Here is a 20,501-nt window from a genome sequence, read left to right as displayed (position 1 = left end):
TGTATTGGGATATTTGTTTCTGGGTCTGTATGGCAGACAACCAACCCCCATAAACATAAAGGGCGCTACAGGTATGCGCAAAAGTAAGTTTGATCCTTGGTCTGTTCGATTTCCCACATGGACGCAGTAGTAAGTTTGATCCTTGGTCTGTTCGATTTCCCACAATGGCGCAATAGTTGGGGAGACCGGGGTCAATTGTAACACGGGTCAATTGTAACAAGGGCGATTACTCTAAAGTTTTCGCTCAAGCATAGTGTAGGTGAGTAGAGTTATTTCCCTTTACTTTCCTTCGGTACTCATCCAGGCGTTTTTCATATGGCGAGATACAGTTGAGGAAAAATCGTTTTTTCACATAGGTAAGTAAATTTTTCACAAAACGTATTAAAGCGTTCTTAATGCAGTAAATGTTGTTTGGTATGAAATTAACTTTTCAAGTGTAAAATTTAGATATTACGACATATTTGGAAGTAGAAATATTTGAGAAGCCCAAGGTTGTTAACGTGTGACGTGGCATGAAACATGGCTACTGCCAACAGGGGCAATTGTAACACTGTGTTACAATTGCCCCATGTAATTTTCCCTTGTGTTATGATAATAAAGCCAATTATGATGAAGGTTTTATGTTAGTTCTTTACTAGGTTTATCATAGTAGAACATTTTCAGTGTTATGTTGATAGTATTAGCCTCGAGTGAAAGTTTTTGGTGTTAGTCTTTGTATTATTTTTTAGGCATACGAATACAAGAATTTTAAACGAAAAACATTATAAATGTCGATGGTGATAAAAGTTTAATGTTAATCCATTTCCACCTCAACTGATCAAGATAACATCTTTCCACATTTTATTTTCATTTTATTTGGAAAATAAACAAATTGTTACATTTGAACCTTCTTTGTTACAATTGCCCCATCCACCTGTTACCCCGTGCTAGGGATCAATTGTAACACTTGTAGTCATTGCATTTGATACGTAATAACTTTGTAAAGACATGATAGTGAACTTGAAACGACACTGAGCTTTAAAGCCAAGAAGCCAATGTACTAGTTAGTACCGATTAGCTTTGTGAGCGGTCGTCTAGGATCGAACAACAAGAAGTTAAGTAAAAAGTGTTACAATTGACCCCGGTCTCCCCTAAGTTTGATCCTTGGTCTATTCGATTCCACACATGGGGACAATAAGTGGAACCTGGTGTTTGGTCTAATTGATTCGTCAAATGGGTGCAATGCTTGATCATTCGCCAGATCGTTTTCCAAAATGGGTTCAATAGTTGAAGCTTGGTCTTTGGTCTGTTCGATATTGATATTGATGGAGTATTGCTACATGCGGAGTAAAATCATACTCACTATGGTTCGGGAGCCACCTTCAGGGTAGATCATACTGTTAATGCTTACTATAATGTACATTGCTTGTATTGATAAAAGGAAAGTGAAATAAACATTTAGAAGCTGTTAGACACTATCAATTACAAGTGCACTTAGTTGGTTACTCCTCCCTGATAATACCCCTATAATTAGGTATGTCAGACCACAGCTGTACATATCGTCCTAATTAATCCTCCACTCCACTGTCTGACAACACGGTTTTAACTAGTGTGGTTGTCTAACTGTGTGAAACAAAAAATTATCTTGTAGATAACGTAATCATTCTATGCACCTGTGTGGTTTGAGTGAGCAGGCAAACAAAGTGGGGTTAAGAGGACTTAAATAAATCATGAAACTCTCAATTTCGCAAGCCTAGCCCTTTAAATGATTTGAAAATGTTGGTTTTATACTCTTGCATTAAGAGTGATCGCGATTAATCTGACATGCATGGCATTCATTGCGAACTTTTGTAAGCATAACCCACTACAACCAAAAGCAATAATACGCGAAAGGTGAATTTAATAAGTTCTACAAGACAGGATATAGGGACGTGGTAATACGTGAACATTTGAGGCAGTTGTTTATTCGATTAACCGCGTTTGATCCGGTGACGTCATAAATGGAAACCAACACACGCCCAACTGATTGAGCACAAAGGTATGCTCGCGTTGTCTATGGTGCAAGTCGTATGATATAACACAATGGCACGCCTATAGAATCTACACTAACAGCTTATCAAAACACGTTGTTTTGTGCTGTGACAACACCCAAACTGCCATCTTGCTCAGCAGTCCTTAAGCAGTGCCTACAACAACGAAAACGACAATGGCGACGATAACAACGACGACGACAATGATGATGATGACGACGACGACGATGATGATGATGGTGTGACTCATAATTCCGTCCCGTGCATGAGTGGGTGCAAAAACAATGGTAATGATAATAACTAGATGGTGCAGTTATAGATGTTAAAATTATCATTATCATCTAAGGTATTGAAATCGTTGTGCAGAGTTGCGTCCCTTGGGCGTGCCGTGATCTTGTGATCTTTGGGTGAGCCAAGACTCTTGCTGATTATGAACACCATGCCCTGAGCAGTGGTTGTCCCTGGGGTGGTAAACACTGTTAAGATCGTTACTAACTGAAATACTATTCAATGCAGCTTAGACTGACTGAGTTTAGTTTTACGCCGCTTCTGGCAATATTCCAGTAACATCACGGCGTTGGACACCTGAAATGGGCTTCACACATTGTACCCATGTGGGGATTCGAACCCGGGTCTTCAGCGTGACGAGCGGACGCTTTAACCACTAGGCTACCCCACCGCCCCTATGCAGCTTAGAGGGACTGGGTGGGTTTAGTTTTACGCCGCCTTTAACAATATTCCATCAATATCACGGCGGGGACACCAGGTATGGACTTCACACATTATGCCCATGTGGGGAATCGAACCCGGGTCTTCGGCGTGACGAGCGAACACTTTAACCACTTGGTTAGCCCACCGCCCCAGTGCAGCTTATGATGATTGTAGATGTTATAGTCATGAATAAATTCATCTTAATATCGGTTCTGACTAGAGTCATTGTAATAAGTCAATTGTGTATATTTTTCCTCGCGCATCAATCAGCTCTTGACCTCTCACTGGTACCTCTCATATATATATATATGGATATGTTCCATATGCAACACCTGAGCAGATGGAATGGTTTTAACCTTCAACTCACTATGTAACCCTGTAGACAAGATGATATTTTCTTTGACATTCTTAACCATACACAAAAAGTTGCATCGTTAAAAGAATTTCCTTCAGCTTAATGAAACAGTAAACAAGGATTATGGAACGTGGTCGTTCTTTGTCAATATTATTTGATCACTAAAAACTGAATTCGTACGTGTTTAATTATGTGTATAGGTTTAACTATGCAAGTATGGTTTTGGGCGCTCTAAAGCTACTTAATTTAGCTGGTTTAAAAATAATTTCGTTTACTCTTTCAGTTTTTCCTATGTCTGTTTGCAGTGCAATCAAATTCCTAGGTGACTTCATGCCACAGGAATTCTGAATCCCACGGGCAGAAAAGCAACGCTATAAATTTATACTCGTGACCCAAACCGTTTTAAGAGATAAAAAATATATGTCCGCAAATGAAATTATGATCCGCGAGTCGATAGCTCCATCAATCACAGTGTAAGGGAGGTAACTCGGGTATACCGCTCTACTCCCAAGCCAACTGGATATACGTGAGAATAGATAACGGCGGTAAGTGTCACTGCTCGTAACATGCAAACGCCGTCTACCTGACAATCAGCGATAGGTTTGTGTGCTGAACAATCAACAGGTACAAGGCTGTGTATGAAACACGCACACACGACAAGTGATTAATGAGGTATTAATTCCAAGCTACCATTAAACAAGGACGATAGGTACACACCAAGAAATACAAGTTAACAAACTGCTCATTGTTCCCGTGTTGTGCGCCAATATAAAGGTTATTCAATAGGTGGTTGTAAGTGAGTGCAAGGGTCCTAGCCGTGGTATTTCGGCGTTTCCTCGGTTGTGTCTGTTTTCAATAGGACGAGCTGTAGGAATGTAGATACAGCTCTCTACATTCATCCCAGTTGCTGGAGCGGACAGTCTCGGCCGGACAGGTATCTGGTTTGTACGTATATACGTGTGGCGTCATCGCTGATCATATTAAAGGATATACTTCCAAATTAACCCAGTGGGGGTGGTTGCAGGATATGAAAGGACATAGTTCCAACTTAACCCAGTGTGGATAGCTGCGGATTCCTGAAGCACAAGCTTGGGGAACAATGAAAGACGCTAGAGAGAGAGGAAGGGGAGAAAAAGGGGCGATAGGCAGAGAGAGAAAAAGGGGAGAGCAATGAGAATGAAAAGGAGAGAGACATACAGTGAGAGAGAGAAAGGGGAGATAGAGGCAGAGAGAGAAAGGGGAGATAGAGGACTGACTGAGTTTGGTTTTACGCCGCTTTTAGCAATACTCCAGCAACATCTTGGCGGGGGACACCAGAAATGGGCTTCACACAATGTGCCCATGTGGGTGATTCGAACCCGGGTCTTCGGCGTGACGAGCCAACGCTTTAACCATTAGGCTACCCACCGACCCCGGAGATAGAGGGAGAGAGAAAGGAGAGAGGAGGAGGCAGAGGCAGAGAGGAAGGGAGAGTGAGACAGAGAGAGAAAGGGTGGGGGGTCAACGGTAAGAGAGAGGAGGCGGGGGTTGTTTTGACATCTCAATAGAGGGTGTGTTTATTGTATTATTATTGCTCATATACATTTCGTCGTGCGAGATAGCCAGGTTCAAAGCAGTATCTACCTGTTTACTCCAACCAAGACCTCGTGTACAGGTATACAGGACACACGACCCACAACGGATCATCTGTTTATAGTACAATACCGCTTCCTGACGCCGGAAACCTAACACCCAGACGGTATCTATGCCTTGAGTTCAATTACCAACAGACACAGACACACTAAGGTAACACCACAACAGTGTAGGTTTACAGACACTTATTGATATCAATATATCTAAATTGATACTTCTTGAATAATGAGTATTTAGGGGAACGTAATAATGGCGCCCGGTCCGGTAACTAGGGTCCTAAGGATGTTTGTTTATTACAAACTTGACTAAACTCTGTGATATCTAATCTCTGTAGTGGTATCTACATGTGACTACCACCATAGTGTGTCTGAACTTGTACTGTGACAGACCTAGGTCGGAGAAGATAGATATACGACTACTTACAGTATCTACTTAATATGTCATTAAAATTATTTTGGAAACGTCCATAGTGAATAAAATCTGTCTATGGTATCGATAGTATATTAAATTACCAATACATGTCCCGAATATTTAATATTGAGTGGGTGGCTGTTAAACAAGTTCACGTGATAGGCCGGATTGAGGTTCGTTGTTAATAATTGACAGGTAGCCTAGACAGCGCCAAGCGAGTCCTGCCGAAGACGAGAACGAAGGTGGAGTGAGACAGGGTTGTGTGCTGGAGGTACCTACATTAGGCCCAGTCATACTCCAGTGCCCGGCTAAGCATCAGTTGTGTAGGACGGTCGCGGGCTGCAGTTTGCCAATCGCTGTGTCAATACCGTCCTCCAATGCAGTCAGAACTCGTCTCGATATGAAGCTGTAGACGGCGTTCAGTAAACGGGCGTGTGGGTTTAGCAACAGTAGCGCTTGCAATTGTGCAGTGGGCCTCCCTCCTCCGACACGTGGGTAGAGGAGCGGAGAACAGCTGATCAGCTACGTCTGTGGTTGACTTACTCGAAAGGACAGTAATAATAGGCATTGCGCTGGGAGTGTGAGTATACTCTGTACTGAAATGGACTACATACATGCGAAGAAAGGATTTTTTCACTGACTGAAATCCAGCTATGACGTCAAAGCGACTTATTCATGTACCCGAGATCATTTGGAGTGGTTCAACGGAACGCCTTTTGTGTTGAAGGAATTTCATGCGCTTGTGTGTAGGTAAAAAAGGAATGATTCATGTATGCAGTCTCTCTCACCTGACCCAGCGGTAAACACGAGCTGGGTTGAACTTTATGTCGTGGAATATCCAACCCCGTATCCGCCTGTGATTGCCTGTGATGGTGTCTACCCATTGTAGGGGGCACATAAACATATGTAAGTCACGGTAGTGGTATAAACCTGTCTCTGTCTTGACAGTCTGTGGCAAACACTACGTATGTGTATTATTTAATCTGGATCTATATTCACAAAGAACAGTCTATGACTGTTCGATTATATCATAGCTTATCTTGACGTGATTGAATTACTGGCATAGTGTACATATTTGTCGGTGATTCTTATCAGTGGTTTGTGAGATACTTGTTAACCCTCGGAGACTGAACAGACCTCGATAGAGGATGTAACAGATGTTGTATAAGAGGAAAGAGTTGGCAGCCGCACAGGAAGATGGTCCCAGGAGTCAGGTGATAATCTGAGTCCGGGGTTGTGTATTGATGAACCGGACCCGAACACGACGCTGCCTTCCACCTGCCAAGGAGACCAGGTTTTTAAAAATTGACATGTTTTGTGTTCCTGTAACAACGGATGTTCACAATGATTTGATCGTTCGTCACCCCGTCACGTCTGGATAATGCACATGATTATAGGAGTTTGTGGTAAAGAGGCGAAGAGTTCTGTAGATATATTTGAACGTTTCACCCTACAGTAGATGACGTTTCATTTGGAACTTGCAATAACCATTTTGAAATAATTGGTCACATGAAGTGACTGTATGATCAGTCACACATATGTGAACCAGAACCCAGTAAGGGCGTCATGACAACAAGTATGACCAAAGACCAAACCAAGGATCTTAACCCCCGGGCTGGTGCCCCACCCGGACAGGTGCCCGTCATGAGGAGAAGCCGGTCCCTCAGTGAGCTCCCTGGCAGTGTCAGGGTACCCATTATCAGGCGGACGGACAACGAGAGGATGAGGGCGAGGTTGGAAGCTAGTGCCCAAGGGCTGGAGGAGTTGAAGCTGTTGCGAGAGCAGCAGCAGAAACAGATGGAGGAGGTCCGGACGACGGCGTTACAGAGGAAACCCTCGTCGTCGTCAACGTCGTCTCAGAATGGACGTTTCTCTCAGAGTCAGCCACAGGTAGGCATCACATTTTGTTTGAAATAAACCTTCGTCACTGACAGCCTGTACCAGGGTGTTGCTTAGTGAAATGTTCTTTCATTCAAGGCATCAAGTGAATGTTCAAGAGAATAAACATATTCGACAACTAGTGATCACCATAATAGTGACGTACCCCTGCTATGCAGTTCTATTCAAATAGACATGATAAAGTATCGTGGGCGTATGTTTAGTACGACAACGTGGAGTACAGAAGAACAACAGCTTACTTCTGATCTATTCCATGCCCATGAATATAAGTATGTGCCGTATGTGAAGACCGATTCTTCAATAGACTGTTCAGGAATGCAATTCGGTTGTCTGTATTTCCTTGGACAAGACTTGTATTTGAGTTCAAATCCGGTGTGGTTATATGATGAATGGCCTGACAGACTGAAGCAATGCACTGGCAACGTCCAGCCAGGTATGTCAGGTATGCAGTACTGTCACTAACGGGATCGCATACCACGGCAACTGCTGCATCCTAGTCTGCATGGGACACCATGACTGAAATCGTCAGGTATTGAGACAGGTTAATTGCCTCGTATATCGTAATACGCATGCTAAAGTTATATACTAGTTTATCGTAGACACGTACACTGGATAGGTAAATGCATATTAGTTGGTGTGTAATGCTTGTCAATTTCTACATGTACTGGGAGTATATTTGCATAGGTCAAGTATTTTTCCAGATAAGTACCATGTATAGGTATTGTACATTAGTGAAAGCATATGTGCATATATACACTGCCATGTGTTTATATATAGGTATATATTTGATAAGTATGCTGCATAGGTACCTCTATACTAGTGCATGCATAATGCTTGTCATTTTTTACATTGATTAGAGCTATACATTCATGGCTCATATACGTACATACTAGACAACTGCATTCCATACACCCACATATCTTCTTGCATGTACAGTATTTGTCAGTAGTAACTAGGTATACGTGTATAGTCTATCAACAGGTCAAAGCCTGTCAGTTGACTAGATTTCCATACATAAATAACGCCAGTTGCAGTTTATACTTTTATTGTTTATGTTCGTGGCCTGTCGATTGCTACATACGAACTTGACATGGACATAGCTTGGCTGTTACAACAAATACAAAGAGAGTACATATTGCCCCTAAACCAACACAAGGCACACGATAATATATGTTACACGTGAGCGGCGTTAAGAAAATACAGACGCATGTGTTCTACGAGTAGTCCCAGAGGGCGTGAAAACGTAACCTGGCCAAAACGGATATATGCATATATCAGATGCTCAGTCCGTACCCCTTGACTACACCCCCTCACCCGAACAACTGTTTCCAACACGAGCCGATCAAAAAGGGGAGAGCTTAATTGAATGACAGGGCTTACTGAAACTACCCATCAGATCCCAGCGTGTGCCCGAGAAAAACTAGTCCAGACTCTGTCAAGCGTTTACATGCCACTGTAACCCTGAATTTGCTGAAGTAGTCTGTATATCCGCGTATTGTAAAGCGATATAAAAGGTTTAAAGGGATTATAGTACTGTAATTAAAAGGCTAAAAATCCATTGTTTTGTTACAACACATGTGAACTCTAATTTGTGAATGTGCATTGTGCAAACATGGCTTTGTTCTGTGGACAAAAGACCTAATTTGCAACAGAGGATTTGCACTTAATTTTAGACTTATTAACGTTTTCATTCAGGTTGGGGTTAAATTAACGAGTATCCAATGTCCGCGGGCATAGCCAATATCCTTGGCTCACACCACACTTATGTTAGCGTGTTACAGCTGATATGATATATGTTTGATGTACGGTTAATAGGTACACACATTGTACTTTCTCAGTGCGTTTCGTCATACGTGTAAGCGTAACTTATATTTTCGAGGAGATTTATTTTCTCTTTGTTATGAACATGCCATGCAGCGGCAATAACCAGTTTTGTCTTTTGAAGAGGAATATCTTAAGTAGTAAGATTAAACAGCAATTGTGTGTCAATGATTTGAAGTTGGGTAATGGTTTCGCGCTTTTAACATAGTGAATGTGGAATTGACAAATCTGATGCTTGTAGTATAACTCGCGTTTTACATTTAAGATTTTCGTTCGTTACCGCGATCGTACCCGTGAGGTTGAAAAATAGTTGTGTACAAAGCCGCCTACTTGGTCCTCCATCTCGGTCTTCCGGTGTATTCCGTCAGTTAATATACGATCAGCAGTGACCCTAAATAGCCCCTGAAATATTCCATTCAGTAGCTGATAGGTGCCGACGTTCCTTTGAACATGTGTAGAGCGACGTCATTGTTTGCTGTCCACAACTACAGCGTCGTCACGGGAAGACGAAACTACCGCTCGTTTCCAAGCATAAATCACGAATCTCCAAATGTTCATTTTTTACAGTAAGGACACGTGCTTAAACAGAATAAAATTCGCCTTCTTCCGGTGAAAAAAAGAGAGTTTACTCAGGTTTGTAAGTCATCGGGCGGAGACACACCAACCAGCTTGAAAAGATCATGTAGAAACATAGCAGACTGCAAGGAACGGTAGCTTTACAGATTAGAGAAATATGCCAGACATGTTGGTGTCTTGATGCAAAACCCAGTCACTTTTAGGCTTGGATTAACGTAGCCCGGCCTTTGCCAAAACTCTTTAACACCACCTTGTTACCAAGCCAGATAGTCAAGCCAATAAGCCAAATTCCACCGAAGAGTAGTCATAACGCTTTGTAGGAAATGTTTGGGTTGGAACGAAGACCTAGAGAAGCCATCCTACGATCTGGTCACTTTTCTTTGACTAAAAGCTGTGAAGCGCTAGAAGGTGGTCAAGGTGATTAGAGGCCAGTGTTAAGTCTTAAGGAAACGATTGTGTTGTGGTCAGTGTTGGTCAAGAGTGACCCGTGAAGGTGTTGGAAGTATGTGTAGGGTTATGCTTGTTTGGCAACATGGGTCATGAAAGGGAAAACAGATAGTTTAGGCTTTAAGGTGTCATTCAACAGACTGAAATCTAAGGGCTTGCAGAGGTTTCGAGGGTTAGAGAGAGTTTTCATAGCCTTTTCTGATGTATTTTCTCTGTTTCACGATGTCAAATGGCAAGAAATCGTGAAATAAGTTTGGCCATAGGTACTTCCTGGTATGTATGCCTGATCGTTAAGACTGTTAATATATCCGTATTTTTGGATTAAGAGGCTATGCCGTTATTTCTACATGCATTAATGTGTTATGAAACAATCATTATCGGAGGGCTATGAAAATTTGATCATTATTTGCCCGGTGAGAGTTAGTTTTGTAACGTTGGGTAGTTAATCTATACTTACTAGTTTCAGTTATTATTCATATTTCCCATAAAAGGTTTCTTGGAAAAAACCAGAAAGTCGAGGGGAGTACTGTGTATGATATTGTTAGAACGACGTCACAATAGTTGTCAATGATTTGCGACAATATTCTCGTCATGGACCTGTTTTAAACAATAAAAACAACTGGAGTGAACTAGACACTCTGAGGTTTTCAGAAGATTCATCATGAAACACTTCACCACCAGTATCACCCATTCACACAACTTAACATTCTTTATTTAGGCTCTGCATTTCTCACCAAATCGCGCCAATTATGTTTTGCGAATTCAAACGATGCAAGACCAAGACTGCTACTTTCTGTTAAAGGCCTTAATCTGAGAATAACAAGGTCTACTTGCGACCGATGACAAAGTGTCAAAATAATTGGTCTTCGGACATTCAACGGCACAAATGTCACGGTAAACGTCACTACAATACGTTATCTCACACATGTCGGGCACCTGTTCTGTCCAGTTACCTCCCTGAATAATTGGGGATCGCAAATACTGGGCTCAGGTGTGGGTACTGACAAATACTCGTTACGTGGGTAGCCGAGGCATCCATCTATTTTAGCTTCAAGACTTGTGTTTTATCACTGTTCACTTTCTATTTTATGTATTTCGCCTCAGACCATAGAATTATTCTGTTACGCACTCTTTCAGATTGATTGATATCAGTTTACATTATGACAATAATGTTCTGCGTAAACGTCATGTTATATTTCATACAAAATTGGTGTAAGACAAGGTTATGGTGTCTCCCCCTTAGGTTTTTCGTTAAATATGAATATATTAAGCGCGCATACTGCTATGTAGTGACATGTATTTTGTATATGAACTGCAGTTGATTGTGTTCTATGGGTATACGTCAATGTGATTTAATTTAAGAGAAGACCTTTTAATGAGAAGTAATGCTTGATCATTGTATTCTGAGAGATCAGACTTAAGGTAGTGTTAGATAGTGATTATATCATGATGAATGGACACTTGTAAGGGGATTAGTGAGATTACCATAGCGGTCACTCAGCGGTCAACGAGTTTCATCTCGTATTGATTAATCGGTATTAGGCCTTCGCTGGACAGGTAGATAGGGCGTTAATAAGAGGATGAAATAGATCTGGAACCTGTTTGATAGTGCCAGACATGGTTGGGTAGGAATTCCTCTACATGTGAATATCCATAGAATTATGGATCGGCTAATATTGCATGTACACGAGTGTTAATAAGATGTGGTCAATGCAATATTGACTTTCGGGCACACAGAGTTTGTATAAACCAGGATCGTGAATGTTCACGTCAATATAATGTGTAGTTGGTCACAGTCTCTGATTTTATTGGTGAGTGAGTATGTGAGTGTGTGAAATATTTCAGTTTTCTCACGTCGTGTCAGCTTAATGTGGGAAGAAATCCCGAAGTAAGGCAGGTCATAGACATTTACCACTGTGGTGTTAGTTAAAATATGGTACTTGTTGTTACCTTGCCTGGCTCTCGTCAGCTTTATGTGGGAGGAAAATCCTAAATAAGGCAGGTCTTTTACCACTTTAGCGAAAACTTCACAGAATGAGATACATGTACATGGATCTATCTGCAAACTAACCACTATATCATGGAAGTAATATTTGCCTCACTCTGTAGTAATATTAGACGTTTTGTATAACTAGAACAATGGAAATTGTAAATAATTATTTTCAAGTCCTGTACTATTTTCTTAATTATTTAACTATCTCAAATAGTTTGGTAACAATTTTGTATTTTTATCCGAGAATGCTCCCATTAAGGCAAATGGGCTTAGCTTACGTAAAGTGAACTACCAGCAAAACAAGTCGATGAAATCATTTACGCTTCAGTTTATGCTAACACAGCAGAAATTCTGCCACGAAAGATTGCATGATAATTGCTGCCATCCATGTCACTTAACGAGAAGAGTGGTAGCGCTGATATAATGTTTTAAAAGCTTTTAGAACTCGCTTCAAGGACGCGCCTGACACTTAGCTGTAGAACTTAAGAACGTCATTACGTTTCGTCATGGAGTTATAGCTTTTCAAATAATCCTATCCATGTGTTCATAAACTGTGGGAGAGACACACAAATGTGAAAGGCATGTTTGTAGTGGCTTAACGTGTACAGAGTAATGAGCCATGAATAATAGCCAACATAACCAACTGTTCTTAGCTGAGCAGTTAGTGTCATTCGAAACGTTGTATCATGCTTACGTCTGTCACATGTCTACCGTCTGATATTTGCACCTGTTCTTTAATAAAAACAAGAGACCGGTCATGTCATATTTATTTTCAATAATATGTTGTGAGGTGTGGTTGATAGCATTTTTTAGCAAGAAACCGGTGCGTGCAATGTTTATTGTCATTAATATGCCGTGTGGTATGGTTGCTAGCAACATTTAAGCATTATTAACTGTTATTTATATATTACGAAAACATTGCTAGTAATATATGATTTAATTTAGCAGAGCGTGATATTATTATGTTCAGCTGTTAAGGGCAGTGCGAACCGGAGGTGGTTGGGTAGCCTAGTGGTTAAAGCGTTCGCTCGTCACACTGAAGACCCAGGTTCGATTCCCCACATGGGTACAATGTATGAAGCCCATTTCTGGTGTCCCCCGCCGTGATATTGCTGGAATATTGCTAAGAGCGGCGTATAGCTTTACTCACTCACTCACTCAGCCGTGTCAGTTTGCTCCATCAACAATTATTTTTATTTTGCTTGGAATGTGTAATACCAAATGTTACATATGTTAAATGTGCCCACTTTCTGAAACTCGCTGCTTATTCATATAAGACCAGGTCTATTCACAAATCAAGGCTTTGTCTATTTACATATCAAGTTATTGTCTATCTGCATATTTAATCACTGTCTGTTCACGTATTATTGTGTTTGAACAGCGTAGTTAAGTTTGCTCGGACATCTGAACTTAGTCCCCCTTCAACTGAAAGTGCTTGAACTTAATCCCCCCTCAATTGAAAGTACAAAGGTATAAATAATTTACGCGCGATAACTGTCGCAGAGGTGAAACGTCAGCGGTAGTAACTTGTAAGCAAACCAAGCTGATTACATCTCATTTTTATTTTCCTAATAGTCAATTTCACGCTGGTGTGCCGTTCTTAACTCACTCTCACGTAAGACCAAGGTAGATGTCAGCTCCTTATTGCGTCACGAAGGGCCATCTAGGACACAATTACCTGTTTTCAAGGTAACCCTTCATGGTTGATTGTTCTTAATGACTCTCACTGGCATGTCGGTACTCATCAGTTCGGCAAATAAAATCAATTTTAGCGGCAGGAAGGTACAAAATCGTGCGATGGTCTCTATCGTGTTGCGTAAAGCTAGTTCCTAATTGTACTGTGGCTTAACAATGCCTCTTTGTATGTGGAACGCAGCGGTTTAATTGCGTTTGTTTGGCAATGGTTGGGTAAACACGTTCTCAACACATCCTCAGTTTACTTGCGCCTATGGAGCGAAATCTACTTTGATATTGCTTAACAGAACTAAGTCAGCGTGTTAGATTGACGGTTAGATGTGTGTCCAATTGTCTCCACGAGGTTCACCGTGTCACGGCAACTGCTCTATTTTACCAGGGCTGGTTGCTTTCCACTAATGCAGCTGCCATTAAAAAAGTCTCTGTTCACCAATTACCAAAATCGTCCAGGCCGATGTGGGGCATTGAATATTTGCTATAACTAATCAAGTTCTAATGATCTTCCAATAATGTTTTAATCACCGAACAATGGCAGTTAATAGATCTTTCGAATGTAACGAAATGAAGTCTAAGATCCCCTAAGTTCGTTACGTCTAGATTTCACTATGGACATCGAAGACTCAGGTTCAGGAACGCTGCATGTATCCCTATATCAACGGTTTTCATGATTTATCAAAATGATCATGTCTCCAGATATTAAGAGAGAACGTCCCCTGGGCTTTCAGGGAAGCCTTCTATCTCTTTTGACGTCAGTTTGACTTTTTCTGCTGCTTGTAATACGAATGTACATACATCATTGTGTTAACTATGTCTAGAGAGATACTTGGCGAAAGTATAAGTGTATATGGTTCGACGACACCGGAGTTATATATATCTTTAATGTTGCTGCCTCGTACTTCTACATGGGTGGTGACGCGACGCATGGTTGTGCATTTTATACCTACAGCGAGGTATTTCATCCTGAGGGTAACGTTTGATGGGTGAATTATGATGATGTATGGTATGTAATGTACAGCCACAGATATATATCTATACGTTTATGACCTTTGAGAAAACACATTCAAGATACCCAAATACCAAGGTAAAAGGTACAAAAAGCTTGTTAATATTTTCGAGTGCTGATGAAACAATGTTAATGTGTTAGGTCCTATCAACACTGCTCCATATCATATTACATGTATATCATGTATACGGAAATAGAAACCAATGTGTATGTATTTATTTAATAAAACGAAACTCTTATCTTTCATAGTCGTCTTTGTTTGACTAATTTATAGCACAGGTATGTTAAAAGCACAACCAGACAGTGATCTTTCTGATATCTGTCCATGGATACCGTTTAGACTATTTCAGTAAAGAGCGACCACTGATCTAACCGAAGAGATAAACCTGGCCTGTCTTAACACATATCCGCCACCTTGTGTCTGTCCCTTCTTAGGGCCGTTATATCAGTATGTCAATATCATCTTCTGTTTTGCTTGTGGCTTACGAGGTCAGTCGGTGACGGGAGAATGACAGGTGGTATGCAGGGAGGTATGCTAGCTCCTTCTGAATTTATGCCCATTGTCTACTTTTGTGTTTTACAACAACAAAACGTTAGGAACATGTCGTGATTTGGTTGTGGTATGACCATTTGTCATCCGCTCCCGTCTTTGTGTACGTGTTCCCAAAGAACTTCGTGTATTGTTGAGTTTTCGTTGCCATTGATTCAAACATATTGAACCACTTTGTAACATAGGACAGACAAATGGCGTCTCTTGTGTTTAACGCACAGATTCAGTTACCAATTGTTAAGCACCTGTTATTACATGTTTGCTGTAAAATCATCCTTGAGTGAACATATTTGCATTTTCGTAATTGGAGTGCTTTATTGCGATACATGCCGTGGATTTTAGTAACATTAGACTGGTTACTTGAACTATCACGTCTTTTCCCCAGTGTGAGCCAAGTTTATTTGCATCCACGAAATAGATTTATTTCATAAATGTTGATCTGTAACTACATTCCCATGCTTATGATCTCATCTGTTTAAGAACAGCCATGTTATTCATCTGATACAAACGTACACGTCAGTGAAAGGCTGTAACGGCCATAATGAACCCAAACAACACCGATATCTTTAAACCGTTTTATCGGACAAATCTGTAATTCATGTCATTATTTTCGCGAGGCGGTTTTTGTAGCGATAATGCCACAAACGAAAGTTTAAATTCGAAATGTTTATGTGTAACACTTTATCTGAACCATGTTATCTCGTGCAGCCTGCCGCCATGGTAATCCCAAATTATAGCTCCTTCTTCCATTTTCTGCCATGTAACACTAACAATGCACCATTGAACAGTGACCTTTCACTCCTGTAATATATAACTAAATGATAGCTGACCTAGTTCACTCAGAGTAAGCAGGTACATATTACGATTCTTGCTAATGTAAAGTTGTTAGTAAGTTTGTAAGTGTATGTCCCATCAGTCAAGTATATGTGAACGCTGATGTAAGGATGTAATCGCGACCGTCAGGTACCCTCCCTCGTAATATTACCATTCGGAGACCAGGCCCCGATTTCTCGAAACAAACTTAACCTGTTTTGACTTAAGTTAAAGTTTTTACTCCAATTTGAGAAAATGCATTTCCCAGAATGAACTGAAATCGATATTAAAGTCAAACATAGTAGACAATTTGAGTTACTTAAGTATTTTGGGCTTTTTTATTTATTATTCAGCTGTTTCAAATTGTCAAACTCAGTTTGAAATTATCGAGAAATCGGGGCCAGTGCTTTATAGCTCAAATAGGCTATGTCGCTGAATGATTCAAGTATATCTTTGGTAATGCATACTCTACCATAACTAACATTAAACTTCATTCCACTACCCTTGATCTACTTAATGCGTTCTTACTCCGTACACTCTGAACGTGAGAGTGGATGTCATATTTATGTTAGCATTTATGTAATGTAGGCCACGGATAAACACATCGACGTCTTCAAAGCCTTTTTGCCTTCACCGACAGATTCACTCTCATATTAAAAAGACAGCTTGTTATTTAAACCCGTTTTAAATATACTAGTCCTATGCTGAGGGCATCTAATATTGACTTATGTATAACGCCTATTGAAACTGTCATGTCATTGCCCACCGAATTCAAAATCTCATAACAAACTGCCATTGAGGGTACGAAATTCCTTTGAGATTGCCATGTTCGTGGAATTTACAAAGCCTATTTGCCGATATGTCATCAATAATTGCGCTCCTTGGAGGCTATAAATTCCCTATCGCTCGAAGATCCTCAAACCCATACGGCCACAAATGACCCTTTTCATAAGACCGGATTGGAGTGATCCTTGAGTGTGTTTGCCCCTCCACTAGCAGACAGTTCTAACCGACAGTAGGCTACCCACAGCAAACAGAGACGTGTGTGTTCAGGAGGCCCGGATGACAGCGTCCAGAGAACTACAGGAACATGAATGTAGATGTGTGTTTGAACAAAGTATTTCTTATAATGGATGAGGCGGTATAATGACTGCATTGTTTGGTCCCCGCCACGTGTTGGGCGACGCAAGGGAGTGATACTAGTCTGTAACTTCAGAAAGATGGATGGGGACACGCCCCCTCCTCATAGTATTCTCAGACATGGATATGGGTAGATCTATGTGGAAGTTGTCAACTTCATGAGCTTGGTATTAAGTATTAAGAGGTGATTGATCCCAACATCAAACATCAATAAGTTAAGGTCACCGTTTGAAGGGGATATACATCTACCAGAACAAGAACCACTTCATAGACGTTTATGATGTATTTTAACGATTACGGTAATTGACATGTGAACCGACAGCTTTACAACTATATGAAATGAATATAAATGACATAGAAGTGCCATTGTATAGAAGTACAAACACTCACCGTGCCGTGGAGTATCATAGGATGATACTGTACCGTGCGGTACCGCATCATGCGGTATTATTCAATATTGCACTACAACACACCACACTACTCAGGGTAAAGTTCACCTCACTGCACTCTACACTACATACCGTAGACTACATTACATGACGTACGCGAAACAGGGTACATGACACTTCAGAGTGTACACTACGCTACACTACACTACACACTTACATACACTACATTACAAGACACTACACTACACTACAAGACGTACACTACACATTACACTGCATGACATGTACACTGCACTGCACGAACTGCACAGGGTACACTACACTACAAGACACTTACACTACACTACACTACACTAAAATACACACTACACATGCACTACACTACACTACACTACACTACACTACACTACAGGACGCTACACTACACTACACTACACTACACTACACTACACTACACTACACTACACTACACTACACTACACTACACTACACTACACTACACTACTCAGCGTACACTAAAATATACTTGTAAGAGGCGACTAAAAGGATCGGGTTGTCAGGCTTGCTGACGTGATTGACACATGTCATCGCTTTCCATTACCGTAGATCGATGCTCACGATGCCAATCACTGGATTATCTGGTCCAAACTCGATTATTTATATATAGCTGAACTTTTGTTGAGTTCAACCTAATACTCTATTACTTCTGCTGTCACTACGCTTCAACCTGATCAAAAGGAATATTACAATCACTACTATCCCTTTATCTACGATAAAACCTACCTACAGCTTCAGCTACATGTAACGTACAACCCAGCAAGGCCTATCAAGATGTCACTGAGTGCTTCATACCCGTCGTGGTTGGATTTCAAAACTATCAGATTTGTTTCTGTGGCGTCGTACTGTTGCTGCAGATGCATCAGATATTTAGATATCAAATACGCGCTCCTGTGACAATTGCCATAAAAATTAGGAGCCAAATTGTTTAAATCCTAAAACCGGACAGGCTGGTCCGTTGCCATAAAGGTTCGCCAGGTACAACATAGTCATGGTTCGGTCATGAGAAACGCTGTAGATATTTTTACTGCTATTACGGAAAAGCGACGTTCGAGAAGTGAATAATTCAGCGTGTTTACCGATGTGGAAATTACGACTGATATATATTTAGATAAACTGTAAATACAAAACTTATACGTAGAACGGGTATATGACATATATACATATTTCATATTGCTCTAAGTATACCCCGCGTCAATAGGGGTACTGCAGGGGTATCATTTTCATCCCATTCTTTTTCTGGAGAGGATGAGCTTAGTAACATAGGCGGTTCTCTCACAATATATCTCTCGTCCAGTCTTCTGTCTCCTGAAAGTGTTTAGGTAAATATTTAATGTAAACATTATAGTTTTTTTGCCATTGGTCCACTAAACATGTAAATCGCGTTTTGGAGACTGAATAAGTGAAACAAGCATATACTTGTGACAAAGTAAAATCGGCAGAGTTTTATATTCTACATATTAATATATAGTGTAAAGTTACCATCCATGTTTGAGTACATAGATCGAAAGTGTGAAGCACATTCCTGGCGTAAAACCCATCTCACTCACTCACTCATATTATGTGCATCTGTTCCGTGGACTTCACTAATTGTACCATTGTGGGGAATTGAACCCTGGCTTTTGGCACGACGAGCGAACGCTTTAACCACTAGGCCACCATACCGTGTAGAAGGGGTGTGTGGCTCAACGCCCCTTTCTTTATATATTGGTGCGGCGGATCAACAAAGCGCATCGGTTTATCCGATATATCGACTCACCCGATTTCGTTTTATGTGGACTCAAATGAGGTATAACGAAAATAATGTTAGAGAATAGGACAAAAACTCATCCTGAACGACACGTCAAGTCAATGAAGTTCAATGCATTAGTGTTTCACGGCCGCTTTGTGGTAATATTACCAGGTTCTAACGCGACAACCAAACCCCGGACAAACGAGCCGGGACACGAACTAGTGTTTGTAGAAGAAGTGTGTAAAAGGTTCTCTCAATATGCGCAAACATGCACACTGATTACAAGTGTTTAATCAAATGTTAAACCTATTCATGTTTTGTCCTTATTTCTTGACCTACATCTGCCCACTATTACCTGTATGCTGAAATCAACCATAGGATCACTTATAATTTGTCCCCTCTCATTGATATCGAAGCCAGCTAATCGTGGAAATGTACATGCTGTAGTCAGTATCCGTGCGCTTAAGAGGGATAGTGTGCCCCGTCAATGTGACGGTAGCCCTAAAGTTCTGAAGATAAACACTACGAGGGATACACCGATATAAACAAATATTTATGAGGTCACCGAGTCAATTTATGTTGTGTTTAACTCGACAAACAGACCAGAAAAAGTGACTGAACTCTCCATACACTGTCCAGTTCCTTGTGAGTGACAAACATTTGTGATTATATAGAATCATTTAGTGGGGAAATCGGTCAATATTGTCCATAGTGTACACACAATGCTGCAAAGACTCGACCATAGATCTGTAGACGGTGTTCATGCCATATGGCCATGTTCCAAACCTATTGTCTCCATTGACCTGTATATATGTAAATGGATTTTTAATATACATGTATACGTATACACATCTATTAAGGCCGCACTGGAATGTTTATGACGTGTTGATGATATGTTGGGCTTACTTCACGTACTTACAGTCGAGAGGAGTTGATCTGGTTTGGTTGAGTACATATGTATACCCGCAACCCTAACAATGCCTATTATTGCATAGGAGTCAGACACACTCTGCTAACTGCCTTAATGCATGTTATATTGTGTGTCTTCAGAGCCTCTACGTAGGTGTAAGTGTAATTTTGTTTGTAAGCCACATGTCCATATGCATTGAAATACAATGCAATTAAAAAATGCAAAATAGCATAACTTGAGAAATATGTTAGGGCATTACAGTAGCCAGGGTCGTGACAGGACAGGGATCAATGTAATACAACCCAACGCACTTTACACAGACGGTTTGAACCCCACAAATGTGCATGTGTGCATCATG

At 40.8% G+C, this 20,501-nt stretch overlaps 1 protein-coding gene across 1 annotated transcript in view; it reads left to right on the top strand.

Moving 5' to 3' along the window:
- Window positions 1-5,331: 5,331 nt before the first annotated feature.
- LOC124260342 overlaps window positions 5,332-20,501 on the top strand; it is a 57,226-nt gene continuing 42,056 nt past the window's right edge. The window contains exon 1 of the mRNA XM_046694666.1: window positions 5,332-7,008. Within this exon, the coding sequence (XP_046550622.1) occupies window positions 6,685-7,008 (324 nt within the window). The 5' untranslated portion in view covers window positions 5,332-6,684. The remainder of the gene's footprint in view (window positions 7,009-20,501) is intronic.

The sequence above is a fragment of the Haliotis rubra genome, unplaced genomic scaffold (genome assembly GCF_003918875.1).
Source record: "Haliotis rubra isolate DU_JTF1 unplaced genomic scaffold, ASM391887v1 Scf10, whole genome shotgun sequence".
Taxonomy (NCBI): domain Eukaryota; kingdom Metazoa; phylum Mollusca; class Gastropoda; order Lepetellida; family Haliotidae; genus Haliotis; species Haliotis rubra.
This window is presented reverse-complemented; position numbering and strand designations above follow the sequence as displayed.